Genomic DNA, 19,044 nt, shown 5'->3' with positions numbered 1-19,044 from the left:
GTATACCCTTGTGATACTAGTGATTACTATTACTAACCCCTGTAATGAATTAAACAGGTCCATGATAGTTTGGCTTGTTCCAATGGTGACATATGGTAATATTTTTTGTACTTTCATATGATGTATGGAGAGTTCACTCAAAACCTTGATTTACGTCTATCATAAACTGTTTCAAGGGGACAAAATATCGACGAGATGCATACTAGTATATGCCAATAACCATTACATCAACACTGTATTTCTATACATGTAACATCACACAGAAGTCTAAATTTAAATCAGTGATAGTAACGATGATAAACAATTAAATGATACACCAAAGATACCAATATCCACCAACAATATGGATGATGAATGTGGTTGGTAATGTCTGTAATTATCGCCACCGATAGCGGCGACAGTGGATTAAACATGTCCATGATAGTTTGGCTTGTTACAATGGTGACATATGGTAACATTTTCTTGTACTTTCATATGATGTATGGAAAGTTCACTCAAAACCTTGATTTACGTCTATCATAAACTGTTTCAAGGGGACAAAATATCGACGAGATGCATGCTAGTATACGCCAATAACCATTACATCTACACTGTATTCCTATACATGTAACATCACACAGAAGTCTAACTTTAGACTACAAGTCTAAATCGGTTTGGAACCAGAACCTACGAAAGACTTTGAAATTCTGCTGGAAAACCATCTAAAAGGACAATATGTATAGTAAATACTAATTATTACTCATTCACAACAGATAATCTGTGTAATATGTCTTATAATATAAAGAGGCTATCTCGAATCTTGCAATGATGAATGCTTCAAAAGCAGTTGTATATAATTGATTACTACATGTAGTTACTTCAATACACTACAGTTCCAGTGGCATAGGAAAATGAAACGTAAGGGGGGGGGGGGGGGGGGGGGGGGGGGGGGCAAAGTCCTCAAGATTTTCTTAAATTTCTTAAACAGTCATCTATGTTATTTCAACTATAATATGACTGAACGTAAAACAAAAACAATTGCATATTGTTTTTGCAACATAATATTCTCATAATTATAAGCTTGACTATACGTGTATATCTTTATTATAATTTAAAGATGCTCCACCGCCGACAAATGCTACTTTTTTACTATCAAAAACAAGAGCAGACGATTTAGTATTTTTCTTCACTTACAAAAGTTACTTATTCTAAACCATTACCACCATGGAAAAGTTTGAGCTTCTAATTTTTCATCAAGTTAAAAATATGAAAAATAATAATTTAAATTGCCATCCCGAAAAAATTCCTTGTTCAGGTGTTTTCTTTCTAATGCACAGTACATGTATTTTTTATTTCCGGATCATCAGAAGGTTTTTTTTCGTCGTGATAATGATTCTACTACAAGCTACTTAATGTTTCCATAACATGAATTATATAGAGAGAAAAAATAAAGTGAAAATAATGTGATGTAGTATATTTTTGTTATTTCTATCAGAGTTACTTCCCTTAGTTTCACTTTGTTGAGATGTTCTAAAAATATCACGGTTGTTTTTAAACCTGACGAACCCAAACGCTACTATAACCGCGTAAAAATAGAAAGCTGCAGCAAACTGCGTGAATTCTTAACGTTTAATGACAGGCCTAAACTCGCCATCATCCGCAAGCATGGAGGATGCCGATTGGTTAGAAATATGTGGGTGTCAGCATTATTACAACATATATCGGTACATAGTACGCGTCTTGGTGAGACTCTTGCAGTTGTGTACTCCTAACTTTTTTGAGTTACCACGCTCGGACAAGGGTAAGTCACGCGAGCACCTGAAGTGATTTGTTTTGTTCAATGGTTGTCAAATGCACCTTAAATATGCACTCATGATTTGTTATCAATGTTGACACCTCGAGATATCACAATGATAGATCTGAGTAACCAGGAAATGATTGTTATGTTTGTCAACATCACAAACATAACCAACTATTCAATCTGAACTTGTATACTATATATATACGTAGAACTAGAAAAAACACCCAATGACAGGTTGACTTGTACAGTTGTAGGCCTATGTCTTGCATATGCATACACAGTGTATTTTAAAATGAATTGATTATATATAAAATAAGGAAGTATAAACCTTGTATAAAATGACGATTCATACTTTTCACAAAGTTTGCAGCCTAAATTACTGCAATTATCTCATTCATAGACAACATACACATGTACCACTATAATTGGAAAAGTGATAGAGTAACAAAATAAGAGACAAGTACATTTTACATGTTTAGATTTAATTAATGCATTATGCCTGGTAGCTATACACTTGTACAATAGACTTGAAATGATACACAAGAGAACTGTAAAGTACTTTCAAGGCCCTTGCAATGATTTTTTTATTATATTTCTGATTGATGACAGATGCCACCTAAGAGGAAAGCAGCTGGGGGCGCTAAAGCTGGTGGAAAGAAGGCCAAAACTGCTGATGCCGCTGAGGCAGGACCGTCCACAGTACAGGATGCCATCGCTAGTCTGAAGTCTGCTGACGCTGGGAAGTCAAAAAAATTTAAACCTGACAGTTACTTTCCCATCTCAGGATGCACTGTAAGTTTAGGCCATACTTTTACTTTCAAGGGTATATTAAATTTTTGATATTAATATTAAATTGATGTAAAACTCCAACTTAATCAGTTCTACAATAAAGGTTTTATTTGATTGACTTTAAAATGTATTCCTTTAAAAGCTTACAATCACTGAACTTTTAACTAAGCTAATTTCTCCTTACTACAGGTGTATAGTGACTATGACTGTATGCTGAACCAGACAAATATTGGCCATAACAACAACAAGTATTATGTTATTCAAGTTCTACAGCAGGGATCTAATTATTATACCTGGAACAGATGGGGCCGAGTGGTAAGTCACACACCCAGAAATAAAATACTTTTTATACATATCCATCGATACAAGTTGTAACCGTGTTGTATAGGGAGAATGTGACATTTAATTGATTGAACTATTCTGTTGTACAGTTTAATTGATTGAACTATTCTGTTGTACAGTTTAATTGATTGACCTATTCTGTTGTACAGTTTAATGGATTGAACTATTCTGTTGTGTGGTTTAATTGATTGACCTATTCTGTTGAACCGTTTAATTGATTGAACTATTCTGTTGTACAGTTTAATTGATTGAACTATTCTGTTGTACAGTTTAATTGATTGAACTATTCTGTTGTACAGTTTAATTGATTGACCTATTCTGTTGTACAGTTTAATTGATTGTACTATTCTGTTGTACAGTTTAATTGATGGAACTATTCTGTTGTACAGTTTAATTGATTGACCTATTCTGTTGTACAGTTTAATTGATTGACCTATTCTGTTGTAGAGTTTAATTGATTGACCTATTCTGATGTACAGTTTAATTGATTGACCTACCTAATCTGTTGTAGCGTTTAATTGATTGACCTATTCTGTTGAACCGTTTAATTGATTGACCTATTCTGTTGTACCGTTTAATTGATTGACCTATTCTGTTGTACAATATAACTGATTGATCTATTCTGTTGTACAGTTTTATTGATTGACCTATTATGTTGTACAGTTTAATTGATTGACCTATTCTGTTGTACAGTTTAATTGATTGACCTATTCGGTTGTACAGTTTAATTGATTGACCTATTTTGTTGTACAGTTTAATTGATTGACCTATTCTGTTGTACAGTTTAATTGATTGACTTATTCTGTTGTACAGTTTAATTGATTGACCTATTCTGTTGTACAGTTTAATTGATTGACCTATTCTGTTGTACAGTTTTATTGATTGACCTATTCTGTTGTACAGTTTAATTGATTGACCTATTCTGTTGTACAGTTTAATTGATTGACCTGTTTTGTTGTACAGTTTAATTGATTGACCTATTCTGTTGTACAGTTTAATTGATTGACCTATTCTGTTGTACAGTTTAATTGATTGACCTATTCTGTTGTACAGTTTAATTGATTGACTTATTCTGTTGTACAGTTTAATTGATTGACCTATTCTGTTGTACAGTTTAATTGATTGACTTATTCTGTTGTACAGTTTAATTGATTGACCTATTCTGTTGTACAGTTTAATTGATTGACTTATTCTGTTGTACAGTTTAATTGATTGACCTATTCTGTTGTACAGTTTAATTGATTGATCTATTCTGTTGTACAGTATAACTGATTGATCTATTCTGTTGTACAGTTTAATTGATTGAACTATTCTGTTGTGTGGTTTAATTGATTGACTTATATTGTTTTCCTTTTCTGTTGTACAGTTGAATTGATTGTCTTATATTGTTTTCTAGGGTGAACCAGGTTCTAATTCTTTAAAGGGACCATTTAACGATGTTACAAAAGCTACATCTGACTTTGAGAAGAAGTTCTCAGACAAAACAAAGAACAAATGGGCCAACAAAGCAAACTTCAAGGCTGCCCCTGGGAAGTACACCCTGATAGAAATGGCTGGTGATGATGACGAGGATGAGGTGGACGCTGCAGTGGTAGGTAGTACTAGTGAAACCAAGTACCAAGACTACAGTGGTAGCTAGGTAGGACTAGTGAAACCAAGTACCAAGACTACAGTGGTAGGTAGGACTAGTGAAACCAAGTACCAAGACTACAGTGGTAGGTAGGACTAGTGAAACCAAGTACCAAGACTACAGTGGTAGGTAGGACTAGTGAGACCAAGAACCAAGACTACAGTGGTAGTTAGGACTAGTGAGACCAAAAACCAAGACTACAGTGGTAGGTAGGACTAGTGAGACCAAGAACCAAGACTACAGTGGTAGGTAGGACTAGTGAGACCAAGAACCAAGACTACAGTGGTAGGTAGGACTAGTGAGACCAAGAACCAAGACTACAGTGGTAGGTAGGACTAGTGAGACCAATAACCAAGACAACAGTGGTAGGTAGGACTAGTGAGCCTAAGTACCAAGACTACAGTGGTAGGTAGGACTAGTGAAACCAAGTACCAAGACTACAGTGGTAGGTAGGACTAGTGAAACAAACACCAAGACTGCAGTGGTAGGTAGGACTAGTGAGACCAAGTACCAAGACTGCAGTGGTAGGTAGGACTAGTGAGACTAAGTACCAAGACTTCAGTTGTAGGTAGGACTAGTGAAACCAAGTACCAAGACTACAGTGGTAGGTAGGACTAGTGAGACTAAGTACCAAGACTACAGTGGTAGGTAGGACTAGTGAGACCAAGTACCAAGACTACAGTGGTAGGTAGGACTAGTGAGGCCAAGTACCAAGACTTCAGTTGTAGGTAGGACTAGTGAAACCAAGTACCAAGACTTCAGTTGTAGGTAGGACTATTGAAACCAAGTACCAAGACTACAGTGGTAGGTAGGACTAGTGAGACCAAGTACCAAGACTACAGTGGTAGGTAGGACTAGTGAAACCAAGTACCAAGACTACAGTGGTAGGTACGACTAGTGAGACCAAGTACCAAGACTACAGTGGTAGGTAGGACTATTGAAACCAAGTACCAAGACTACAGTGGTAGGTAGGACTAGTGAGGCCAAGTAACAAGACTACAATGGTAGGTAGGACTATTGAAACCAAGTACTAAGACTACAGTGGTAGGTAGGACTAGTGAGACCAAGTAACAAGACTACAGTGATAGGTAGGACTATTGAAACCAAGTACCAAGACTACAGTGGTAGGTAGGACTAGTGAGACCAAGTACCAAGACTACAGTGGTAGGAAGGACTAGTGAGACCAAGTAACAAGACTACAGTGGTAGGTAGGACTAGTGTGACCAAGTACCAAGACTACAGTTGTAGGTAGGACTAGTGAAACCAAGTACCAAGACTACAGTGGTAGGTAGGACTATTGAAACCAAGTACCAAGACTACAGTGGTAGGTAGGACTAGTGAGACCAAGTACCAATACTACAGTGGTAGGTAGGACTAGTGAGACCAAGTACTAAGACTACAGTGGTAGGTAGGACTAGTGAAACCAAGTACCAAGACTGCAGTGGTAGGTAGGACTAGTGAGACCAAGTACCAAGACTACAGTGGTAGGTAGGACTAGTGAGACCAAGTACCAAGACTACAGTGGTAGGTAGGACTAGTGAGGCCAAGTACCAAGATTACAGTGGTAGGTAGGACTAGTGAGACCAAGTACCAAGACTTCAGTGGTAGGTAGGACAAGTGAGACCAAGTATCAAGACTACAGTGGTTGGTAGGACTAGTGAGACCAAGTACCAAGACTACAGTGGTAGGTAGGACTAGTGAGACCAAGTACCAAGACTACAGTGGTAGGTAGGACTAGTGAGGCCAAGTAACAAGACTACAGTGGTAGGTAGGACTAGTGAGGCCAAGTACCAAGACTACAGTGGTAGGTAGGACTAGTGAGGCCAAGTAACAAGACTACAGTGGTAGGTAGGACTAGTGAGGCCAAGTACCAAGACTACAGTGGTAGGTAGGACTAGTGAGGCCAAGTAACAAGACTACAGTGGTAGGTAGGACTAGTGAGACCAAGTACCAAGACTACAGTGGTAGGTAGGACTAGTGAGACCAAGTACCAAGACTACAGTGGTAGGTAGGACTAGTGAGACCAAGTACCAAGATTGGTAGGTAGACTAGTGAGACCAAGTGACTACAGTGGTAGGTAGGACTAAGTGAGACCAAGTACCAAGACTACAGTGGTAGGTAGGACTAGTGAGACCAAGTACCAAGACTACAGTGGTAGGTAGGACTAGTGAGACCAAGTACCAAGACTACAGTGGTAGGTAGGACTAGTGAGACCAAGTACCAAGACTACAGTGGTAGGTAGGACTAGTGAGACCAAGTACCAAGACTACAGTGGTAGGTAGGACTAGTGAGGCCAAGTAACAAGACTACAGTGGTAGGTAGGACTAGTGAGGCCAAGTAACAAGACTACAGTGGTAGGTAGGACTAGTGAGGCCAAGAACCAAGACTACAGTGGTAGGTAGGACTAGTGAGACCAAGTAACAAGACTGCAGTGTTGGGTAGGACTAGTGAGGCCAAGTAACAAGACTACAGTGGTAGGTAGGACTAGTGAGACCAAGTAACAAGACTGCAGTGGTAGGTAGGACTAGTGAGACCAAGTACCAAGACTACAGTGGTAGGTAGGACTAGTGAGGCCAAGTAACAAGACTACAGTGGTAGGTAGGACTAGTGAGGCCAAGTACCAAGACTACAGTGGTAGGTAGGACTAGTGAGGCCAAGTAACAAGACTACAGTGGTAGGTAGGACTAGTGAGACCAAGTAACAAGACTGCAGTGGTAGGTAGGACTAGTGAGGCCAAGTAACAAGACTACAGTGGTAGGTAGGACTAGTGAGACCAAGTAACAAGACTGCAGTGGTAGGTAGGACTAGTGAGACCAAGTAACAAGACTACAGTGGTAGGTAGGACTAGTGAGACCAAGTACCAAGACTACAGTGGCAGGTTGGACTATTGAATTTTTTCTTTTTGAATGTTTTGGCTGGCACCTTCGGTTGGCGGTGAATGTGTACACATGTTCACTTAAGAAAATTTTATTTAAAATGTGTGTAATTTTGTTTAAGTTGGCACCCGTAGTCGCTGGTCCTACTGCCCCATGCATGCTTGATGCACCGACTCAGAAGCTGATTAAACTCATTTTTGACCATGACATGTTTAAGGCAGCCATGGAAAAATTTGATATTGGTAAGTGATTGTATTTATTACCCAGATTCAACTCCAAAATAACCAATATTTACATGTAATTGATAGAATAGTTGAATATCTTCTACTGTGATTAACATTCTTTTTGCTGTATTTATTTCCCTCTACTAGCTTAAATGTTTAGTGTTGATATTTTACTTTTTGCCATTGATTCGGTAAGACTATTTAACCTTATGGAATGAATTTTTAATATGTGCTATGTACTTCACCTGGTGCAGTGGAGTGGTCAATTTATGTCATAGTCTGTATTATCATGTCTGTCCGTTATCCAAAGTAAATCTGTCGAACAATTTTCCTTAAATCCATGCTTATCATGAAAGAAGAAAAGAGAAGGAGAATTTGTAGTTAGTTTCTATAAAACATTGTATGGTTGTATCCTTCAGATGTGAAGAAGATGCCCTTGGGTAAGTTAAGTAAAGGCCAAATAGCCAAGGGATTTGAGTGTTTAGATGAGATTGAGGATGCCATAAAAACAAACAAGCCAGCTAATACCTTAAATAGTCTCTCCTCCAAATTTTACACTGTTATCCCTCACAACTTTGGTCGTAAAATACCGCCAGCCATCAGGGACCTGGAGACCATTCGTCAGAAGATGGACATGCTCTTGGTATGACTCATGTTTAAAAGTTTAATATGTTAACATAATGCTATTGTCAGATGTTTATGTTTTATGATACATAACATGTTAATTTTTGAAATTATGGCCACATGATAACTTGCTGTACAGTTAATTCACCATGAATTTTAAATTTTTTGGCTTTATTGAATATTAGGCTAAAGACAAATGACAAATATTAATTTATGCATTTGAGTTGTTAAGCCAGCATATATTTGTATAATTATGTATTTACTTTCAGGTGCTGGGAGATATTGAAATAGCACAGAGTATGCAAAAGAACACTCGATCAAGCAAGGTAGATAACTCATTATATCTTTAGGTTCAATGTCCACATTCTGTAGGTTTGGTCCTTAATGCATCGTTGAAAGAACATGGAGCTATGTTTGTTAATTTCTCAAAATTATGAATAATTTGTAAAATGAAATTCCAATTTTGTGCAACACTCACTATGTAAAATGGTTAATCTTGTTTCAGATATCATAGTTTATCCTGCAACTGTCCCACATACTGACCGATAACTACTGCCGGATAAACTTGTGCTTTATCCGTCAATACGATATGCTTTATCCGTCAATACGATCACGTGAATTTGTTCCATATCTGACGGCACTTTTTCTAACTTGACCCAGAACTTGAACCTTCCGGTGAATGAAACGTCATTCAGTCCCGCTAAAACGTGACGTCACATTCACCGAAATGACGTCATTTTTACGATATCGAAAATCTCGTATGGCGGTGCCGTCTTTTTCTTGGCTCATGACAAAGGTATGTATTGTTAAGTAATTCTTTAATGGGTATTTATTGTTATTTGAGTATTTTCATTGCCTTTCAGTGATATATCACACTGAATAGAATTACGGTGACTGTTTGTGAATGCGCTTATTTATTTCTCACGGCAGTAAAAAGGAGTGCACGCTCATTCGGTTAAGTGAATGAATCTTTACCTCCGCATCAAAGAATCGTCTCGCTTCGAGCGAAACAAAGTATGGAACTGTCAATTTGATTTCGTTTTGAATGCCATAATGGTTGCAGGATAAACAGAATACACGGTTAGTATCTTACAATACAAGGTTTATTTTGGTGCTCGACACGGAAAGCCGAGATGACTCGGCAAAGCCTCGTCATCTCGGCTTTCCTAAGTCTCGCACCAAAATAAACCTTGTATTGTAAGATACTAACCGTGTATTCTCTATATACCCAATAGTCCCGATTCATATACAATCATTCTTGATGTATTTATCTACCAGCAGACAAAATGAAACTTGAAAAAAGAAATAGTGATGTGTTGTAAGATCATTACTTGATGTATGTAACAAGGGGAAGGAGGAATATGTAAAAGTTTAATGGCTTTATTGCAGGCTGGAGGAGCAACACCCCATCCGTTTGATGTTAACTATGGCATGCTGAAGTGTACATTAGATCTGTTAGATTCTAAGTCTAATGAATATAAGGTAAGTCCATGCTGTAGTATGTCGCTCCCATTGTTCTGTTACTATTTGGAGTTATCTGCCCTTCTCACTAGGAAATGATTTGTGAAAGAAATCTTTTTCACATTTTTTTAGAAGAAATTATTATGTAAAAGGAAAACAAGGAACATTTTTGTAGTAAGTAAGTATTATGTAGCACGTATTATGTAGCAAGCCATTTTATTGAAGTTTGTTTCAAGATGCACAGAGTGATTATTATGGTATATTTAAATTATTATTAGTACACTTAAGCTTTGAACATCTTTCAGTTGGCATTCATACCAATATAGCTATGAATGCCAACTGAAAGACTTTCAATGCTTACCTGGTATATATACATTTGGTTACAGTTTTATGATGAAATCCCAAAGGATTTTGCATCTATAATGAATTAATCAGTCGTTATTGTCATGAATGGAACAGCCATTTGAACTGCTGTTTTCCCTGGCACGACTATTGTGACATCACAATGATAATGACGTCATAATAAGCGCTTGAAGTTCATAATCTATATGACTGCCAACTGCGCTTGGTACGGTCACATAGTGGGACTGCAGTGAAAATGTAAATATTGTATTTTGATCCCCCAAAGATGACCTTGTTATTGAACTGTGTTATATGTTGTATGTTGTACTATGTATGTTGTATGTTGTTTTATTCTCTATTTGAGAGCTGTTTTGATAATTAAGTATGTAGTTAGATTTAGGTCACAGAAGAAATATCAACAATTGTGTTCCAGATGAGACTGGATCCTTCTAAACATAAGTCTGGGGATACAAATTACTTGTAGTAGTAATACCAGGGTTGCCACCTCTCTGTAGTAGTAACACCAGGGTTGCCACCTCTCTGTAGTAGTAACACCAGGGTTGCCACCTCTCTGTAGTAGTAACACCAGGGTTGCCACCTCTCTGTAGTAGTAACACCAGGGTTGCCACCTCTCTGTAGTAGTAACACCAGGGTTGCCACCTCTCTGTAGTAGTAACACCAGGGTTGCCACCTCTCTGTAGTAGTAACACCAGGGTTGTAACACCAGGGCTGCCACCTCTCTGTAGTAGTAACACCAGGGTTGCCACCTCTCTGTAGTAGTAACACCAGGGTTGCCACCTCTCTGTAGTAGTAACACCAGGGTTGCCACCTCTCTGTAGTAGTAACACCAGGGTTGCCACCTCTCTGTAGTAGTAACACCAGGGTTGCCACCTCTCTGTAGTAGTAACACCAGGGTTGCCACCTCTCTGTAGTAGTAACACCAGGGTTGCCACCTCTCTGTAGTAGTAACACCAGGGTTGCCACCTCTCTGTAGTAGTAACACCAGGGTTGCCACCTCTCTGTAGTAGTAACACCAGGGTTGCCACCTCTCTGTAGTAGTAACACCAGGGTTGCCACCTCTCTGTAGTAGTAACACCAGGGTTGCCACCTCTCTGTAGCAGTAACACCAGGGTTGCCACCTCTCTGTAGTAGTAACACCAGGGTTGCCACCTCTCTGTAGTAGTAACACCAGGATTGCTACCTATCTGTAGTAGTAACACCAGGATTGCCACCTTTCTGTAGTAGTAACACCAGGGTTGCCACCTCTCTGTAGCAGTAACACCAGGCTTGCCACCTCTCTGTAGTAGTAACACCAGGGTTGCCACCTCTCATGTCCTCGGTGGGAGACTCACAATATTGAACAATTTCTCCCACTAAGACTTATCCTACGCGACATGAGACGAAAACTCACATTCTACGATAATTCCTCCCACCAATTCACGTTCTACGATAATTCCTCCCACCAACCAAAACTATCAGCAAGTCCAGATTTTTCTAAGTAAATATGGGGCAAAGAATTAGATTGATATATGTAGTGATGATTATCAATTACAGAGGTTTTGTATCGTTACAGATCCTGGAAACCTACACTAACAATACACGGAACAAGGCTAACTGGCGACAGACCAAAATCAAACACATCTGGCGCATGGACCGGGATGGAGAGGTATTGTTATACAGATATAGTTTGTTCATAGGAATCATATAGAATGATGAAAATGATAAAAGATGCTCCACCGCTGACAAATGGTATTTTTCACTATCAAATACAGGAGCAGACGATTAAGTATTTTTCTTCAGTTACAAAAGTTACTTACTTTACTCCATAACCTTCATTGAAAAGTTAGTGCATCTAATTTTACTTCATGTTAAAAATATGAAAAATAATTAATTTCATCCGGAAAAAATTCTGTGGCACTATATCCTAAATGGAATGAAGTACAAATTGCGCAAGCACCAAAGGCAAAACAAATTGTTTTGTATTATTTTTTGTGTTAATTAGACATATATATACATTATTAAACATCGATTATTGTTCAGATGATGAATATCATTTATGCTCTGTCAGTGATTGAGCATCTTTAAGATATGTTAAACAATATTTTTGATTAATATATAGTGGAACCTGTCTAAACCAGATGTTACTGGGACTATCATATCTGGTTGTTATAGCCAGGTTTCCTGGTTACACAGGTTTAAACTACTATCAATTAAGGAGGAAAGTACCATACAATTTCAACCAAATACACAGGAATCCGTATTTGACAAATTATATTGTAATGTAATTGATACATGTATATCCATATTGTTCAAAGCTTAGGAGATATCTAGAGCTTTAATGATATCAAGATCCTTTGGCATATCAAGATGTTTGAAGATCCAGTACTGAGATATTCCAATCCGTGAAGATATTTTAAAAATATCTCTGAATAACTAAATTGCATGTATTATTTTAAGTAAAACATCAGAAATAATTCTGATCATGAAGTTTGGGTGTGCTGCCACACAGTGATATAATTATGCTATTAATACTTTGTACAGATGATAAATAGTTAAAGATGCTCCACTGATGACAAATGATATTTTTCACTATCAAAAACAGTAGCAGACGATTTAGTTTTTTTCTTCAGTTACAAAAGTTACTTACTTTACACCATTACCATCGTTAAAAAGTTTGAGTTTCTAATTTTACTTCAAGTTTAAAATATCGAAAATAATTAATTGCATCCCAAAAAAATTCTGTTGCACTATATCCTATATGGAATGATGTACTGATTGCGCATGCACCAAAGGCAAAATAAATTATTTTATATATTATATTTTGTGTTAACTAGACATATATATGCACGATTAAACACCAATTATTGTTCAAATTACGAATATTATTTATGCTCTGAGCATCTTTAATTTTGCTAATAAAATACTAAACATATTATTGCAAAATAATGATCTGCTAACAACCCTGACCAATGTATCACTGTAAATTGTTAAGATATTGACTGAATGTTAATGCATCAAGTATTGTCAGTTAGTCAATGATAATTCAGTCAAGATGAAAGGTGATCTACAGTACCCAAAACATATCTTACTGATGGGAAATAATTAGGCTTACTCGTACAAAGTTGTCACCATTGGAATTCCTTGATTCATTCATGATCTGCTGACATTATGGAATACCGGGGGTTTCGAGATCCCAAAACGTAGTGGGTAAAGTACAATTTACCGTCGATTAGTCCCACCTTCCGGTGATTATGACGTCATGAAACTCACGTCAAATGACAACGTCATAATCACCGGAGGTGGAATTTATCGACGGTAAATAGTAATTTACTCACGTTGTTTTGGGATCTCGAAACCCCCGTATTAATGGGAACCTTTTTACAGGAAGAACCAAATACTGCTGCTTTATCATAATTAATAATGACTTTGATGAGAATCAGAATCTAGATCTGTCTTTATCATGATTAAAGGTAAATTAGACCAAGACTTTATTATTATTCAACTGAAATTTAATTGGATCATGTGATGGCATGATCATGATTAAGCAGAAGCTTCATCAAAGTCATTCAGATGTTTGATCACAAGGCTTTCAGTCTTCCTTCATTTTATGTATTTTTTAACTCAGTAGCTGATCCTGGTTTTTTTTCTAGGGTGACCGTTTCAAGGCTCATGATAAGATAACCAATCGTAAACTTCTGTGGCATGGGACCAATGTGGCCGTGGTGGCAGCTATTTGTCAAGGTGGCCTTCGTATTATGCCTCATAGTGGCGGCCGTGTTGGAAGTGGAATCTATTTTGCATCAGAGAACAGCAAGTCTGCTGGTTATGGTAAGCGCATGGATATATGTGTATAGTGGTGAGACAGCAAAATGTCTCAAAGTAATACATCATCTGAACATTGCATGCACATACCATTATACCATCATTATTGAAATGTGCAATATGTGATTTATTTATGAAATCCCAAAACTTTCGTAATTAATCAATATCGAATAAACCAAGACATTGATATAAGAATGGCTTTAATTTCACAAGATACAAAATAAATTTATTTGTATTCCTAATTGCATTAAAAGCACAAAGCTCTAGGAAGTTTAATAAAATTACAAAATAACTAACTTTTGTGAAAATAAAAATTTTGACTGTCACCAAATTAAAAGTTCATATTAAACAGGGTATATGAGTAAGATATAATATAGTTTGAAGACTTGTTTCCATATATTTACAGTAAGACCTGCTGGCAATATTGGTATCATGTTTCTTGATGAAGTAGCCCTTGGCAACGAACACCACATCGCAACGGACGACTGGACACTGAAATCAGCACCAGCAGGATATGACTGTATCATAGCTAAAGGTCGCACAGAGCCAGGTAAGTCACATTGTGGGTCACAGAAGTGAAAGTCACAATTGTAGAGGTCAAGGTCACAGAGATGGTATAGAGTCAGGCAAGCTAAAGGTCTGAATAGAGGTCAAAAGGTCAAAGTGTCTCATAAAGAGATAGATAATTTACAAGGTCAGATCAGAGGTCACTTATATGGCACAAAACAATTTAATTCACAAAGTCAGATCAAAGTCACTTCATACCAGTTGAGTGGGGCTCAAGTCTTGGTTTCCATGAAATTGAAAAGGATGAAAAGTTAATGTGCCCAGATAGGAAGGGGCATAGGTCACTGGTACAGGTGGAGAAGGTCATACTGTGGCATGTGTTTGGTTACAATTCAGAAAAACATGTCTTATTTTGTGGGGAAAAAAACTTTTGAATAGTCACATCAGGAATAAGGATAGCAAAGATAAAATATGGAAAAGAAACTATTAATATTTATTTTTTACATTCCAGATCCTAAGAAAGATACTTCACTGACCCTGGATGGAAAGAAGGTGGTTGTACCACAGGGCGCCCCGATATCTCAGTCTAAGTGGAGTGGGTCTAATTTCTCTCAAAGTGAATACCTCGTCTACAAGGAGAGTCAGAACCGATTACGCTACCTGTTGATGGTGGAATTTTAGGTGGTGGTGCTGTGACCTCCACTGTGAATCATATTTACACTGCTACAACCATTATATCATTGACTGGTAGTCGCAAATGTGACCTTGAAAGTTGAAATAGCCATGACCTTGAAAATTAAGTTGTACTTGACCTTGAGTAGGGAACAAGAATGTGACATTGGTTGATCATGAGTATGGATTAAGAGCAGATATATTTAAGGTTATTGTTACATATTGTTGAAATCACTGATTCATTTTTGTCATTTAAAAAGCATCAGATATGCATCCTAAATACTTTTTATAAGGGGTTTCATGCATATTAAGTATTGTTTTGCCACACTTTTCATATGGCAACTTTCTACAAATACAATGTAGATAGAATTACTAGTATTTTTTGAATTCATTAAAAACTCTTTAATCAAGGTTGAAATGAGACTTCAACGTAACTGAAACCTCTTCTTGATTAAGCTTGTTAGATATATACATGTACTAGTATGAAAGAAATTGTAATGTTGAATGAATGAAATTTCTAAATCATTTATTACCAACTCGATGCAATAATATGACCTATGATTTAAATATTTATAGAGTTGTATCCATAGTTATTTATTCTCCACATACAGTATTTAAAAATTCATGTTTGCAAGGTCATATTTTTAAGGTCATTCTATAGATCATACTGGAGTCATAATCATATACATGTATAGATAAGTTCACATTTACATGTATAGATAAGTTCACATTTACACGTATATTCCATCGATTGGATGTCAGATGACATTAATATAAAAAGGTATTGTATAATAGGGCATAAAGTGAAGTCAGGGTCATGCTTATAAATCAAGGCTATTTCTATTAGTGTGTTTTTAGAAGATTTATTGTGATATATTAACGTGTTAATTTTCTGTGTTAACATAGTGAAAATGTGTTTTACTTTAATTAGTAGATTTTAAAGTTTCTTGATATACTATAACACAATGTAGGTTCTTTACCTGCAAATATTTCAAAGTTGTGATAATATTGATCAGTTATTCTATCTTTTACTATTGTATATTTTTATCTTTGTTATTTATTTACAACTGAAATTTGACAGTTAGTGACAAGTAAACTTTATTTCTAATGCTTTTTTAATTTTAAGGGGAGGTAACTCCAACATACGTGGTAATTGGTTACTCTTATATCTCGGTGATAAGGGGAGATCACTCCTCCATCATTGTAAGGTAACATTAGAGCATGATTGTTAGATACACTTTTAGATATATCCTGTTTTAAATGTGAATTTCTGTAAAACTTCTTTTTACACAGTGATAACAGACAATCACTGACTCAAATTAAAAATTTTATTGAAATAAATAATTAACTGTTAGTCATGTTTTATTATTAGGCCAAAAAAAATATTTGTCTGTTTATGGTTACCCGACCGACACTAAATTTTTACCCCGACCCTATTATTTTAGAGTGAAAGACACTAAAAAAAATATGCAGACCTACCGACCTTATATTTTTTGCAAATGTAACCCTAAACAGACACATATTTTGTTTTTGCCTTATGTACTTATTCAGTTTACCCCATCTTAAAAATAATGCTGGCGTATAATTGGTGTCATTGGTACAAGAGATCTGAGCCTAAACTTGATGGTGTCGGATAATATAAGCAAAAGTTGGCAGAGTTTTGTTACTGTGTTTTCCATGGGTGATAAAAGGCAGAGGGAAGTATTATACATGTACCACACAAGGGAATTCACAGAGGTTTAAGCTGTTTCATACTGTTCTTATTGGACATACAAGGAAAGATATTTCTACACACAGCAATATTGTTATTGTCGATGACCAAAAATGTCGACATGGTTGTGCAAAATGGGGTACCTAGCATGTCAGGTCCAATAGAGCACATATGTAACCTTATACAGATCACCGAGACATTATGGTTAGAGTGACAGATGGAGCTAGTAAATGTCAATCTCCAATCAGACATCAACACAGTCATCTAGGTGAGATGGGCTTTAACGAATGACCTAGAGTCACATCAGCAAGGATCACATGAGAACGAATCCGAAATGATGGAGTCTGGTTCTAAAGAAAGAACGATTTGGGACATTGGAGATTGGAGAGTAAAGAGACAGTACTGGCTGGGACTTTGACCATATCTAATTAAGAAACACAGCTGGTGGATGTGGTCTTTCTCTGAAATACAAAGTATGCAGTTATCATTGGATGCAGCCACGAATCTTTGGTTTCAATAAGCGAACGTGCCATGATACAGGTAATCCCTTCGGCTCGGATAGATACCTTTTAAGATGACTGACTGTTCCTCAAAGCTTTAGCAGCGTGGGAACAAAACTAGCTACAACTACTTTTAACAACATAAGCTGAACAATACAAGGTCACAAAATTCAGACATTTGCTAATATATGGTGACAATAAGAGGTACAGTGGTGGAAATCAGATTTCTTCTTTTTGAATAAGGAATGGAAGATCTTCGCGATAGTTTCTAGACGAAGGACATCATGATATTTTTGTCTTTGAAGAAAGACAATAACTTTCAAGGATTATGTATGTATTGTGTCTGTATCTACCCAATACACATGGATACATCCACACCACATCAAGGAAATATGTTGTTGCAGTATCAAGCTTTGATTCACTGGGGGGAGACATCATTCCAGCAGAGAGTCAGCTTACTACCAGACCAGAAGACTGCGGAACTAGTCCATACAAGGTGTACTCCATTTGAGAGTAGATTTCCACACAACAGATGCTTTATGTATGGTATGACCGTTATTATACTTACAGATTTCACACAACAGATGCTTTATGTATGGTATGACCGTTATTATACTACAACACATGTCCAAGCCAATATTTCAATGTGGAACCAGTGTGAAGAGATTCCCTGTATTTGTATCAACCAGATCAATTGTCAGAGAATTTGGTTCGCTAGCCTGAACGACACCAACAACATCGGGAGACTCCACTTAAGGAAGGACTTGCCGTCAAAGCATGAATGTCCACACCTTCCGACATTTCTCCTTGCAGAGTATCAGTAGCGCCAGTAGAATACACCGTCAGCAAGACTTTGTGAAGATGATTAATAATACCTCAAAGCTGCTTCACAAATAATGTCACAATTCTCATATCATTACTGGATTAGGCATACGACACGCAAGACCGGGTAAAACCATTTGCAGTGGTGGGAAACGGTATGTAAAGCTTTCAAGAGGAAGATGATTCATTAAAGCACAGAAAACGGAGACGAAAATTGGGAACTGTGGATGTGACTTATTCCGGGGAGCATAGACAATATTGGGAACGGGACTACAAGCAGGAGACTAGCGTGGTCAAATATCCAGCAACTGAAAATGAATTCGGTTCCAGTCAATTTCGGTATACGACGTGCTCTCTTCGCCTGCCAAGTGCAGTCTGCACATCGTGTCCTCATTCAGGAACTATTACATGTGTTACAATCCCCACACTCAAAGGAAGTACACTTCTATGTGGGTAAGCTGTGCGGAAACACGTGAAGGGAGGAAGACAAAGTGTGAAGGGTAGGCGAAAGATTCAGGTTCCCGAGGATGTGAGGAACAAAGTACAGGCATCAGTGCACATTCAACATAATATGTGTTTTACAACATTGGAAATAATGGGCAGTGACAGGAATTCAGCTACAGATACTGTCAAAATCAGCAGAGGAGACACCTAAACGGTCGTAAAGGAAGCGACAAGATATGAACTGGATGTTATCCGCAGACTGATAGTGATTTTACCGATCACCGTTTGAGGATTTTCTATGTTAGGTCTCGAAATACTCCGAGAGAGATGAACTACTGATCACATTTATAGAATTTAAATCTAGGGATTTAGGTAATACAATCCTAAGTATTGCATAGGTATCAATACTGCATGAGTTTAACTTGATGTTTTGTCTTTGTTTAAATTTCGCTTAGTTGATTTAATAATTTAATTATAAACGGATCCCGATGATAAATC

General features: G+C 37.1%; 1 protein-coding gene across 1 annotated transcript; it reads left to right on the top strand.

Annotated features, from left to right (window-relative positions):
- Nucleotides 1-1,625: 1,625 nt before the first annotated feature.
- Nucleotides 1,626-15,784, top strand: LOC138317494 (protein mono-ADP-ribosyltransferase PARP3-like). The gene is made up of 12 exons (XM_069259215.1): nucleotides 1,626-1,780; nucleotides 2,390-2,572; nucleotides 2,759-2,884; nucleotides 4,308-4,502; nucleotides 7,539-7,659; nucleotides 8,061-8,284; nucleotides 8,535-8,591; nucleotides 9,655-9,747; nucleotides 11,642-11,734; nucleotides 13,719-13,896; nucleotides 14,297-14,440; nucleotides 14,909-15,784. The coding sequence occupies exons 2-12, from the start codon at nucleotides 2,390-2,392 to the stop codon at nucleotides 15,076-15,078; spliced, it is 1,584 nt and encodes a 527-aa protein (XP_069115316.1). The 5' UTR covers nucleotides 1,626-1,780; the 3' UTR covers nucleotides 15,079-15,784.
- Nucleotides 15,785-19,044: the final 3,260 nt, after the last annotated feature.

This window comes from Argopecten irradians, chromosome 3, assembly GCF_041381155.1.
Source record: "Argopecten irradians isolate NY chromosome 3, Ai_NY, whole genome shotgun sequence".
NCBI classification, from domain to species: domain Eukaryota; kingdom Metazoa; phylum Mollusca; class Bivalvia; order Pectinida; family Pectinidae; genus Argopecten; species Argopecten irradians.
This window is presented reverse-complemented; position numbering and strand designations above follow the sequence as displayed.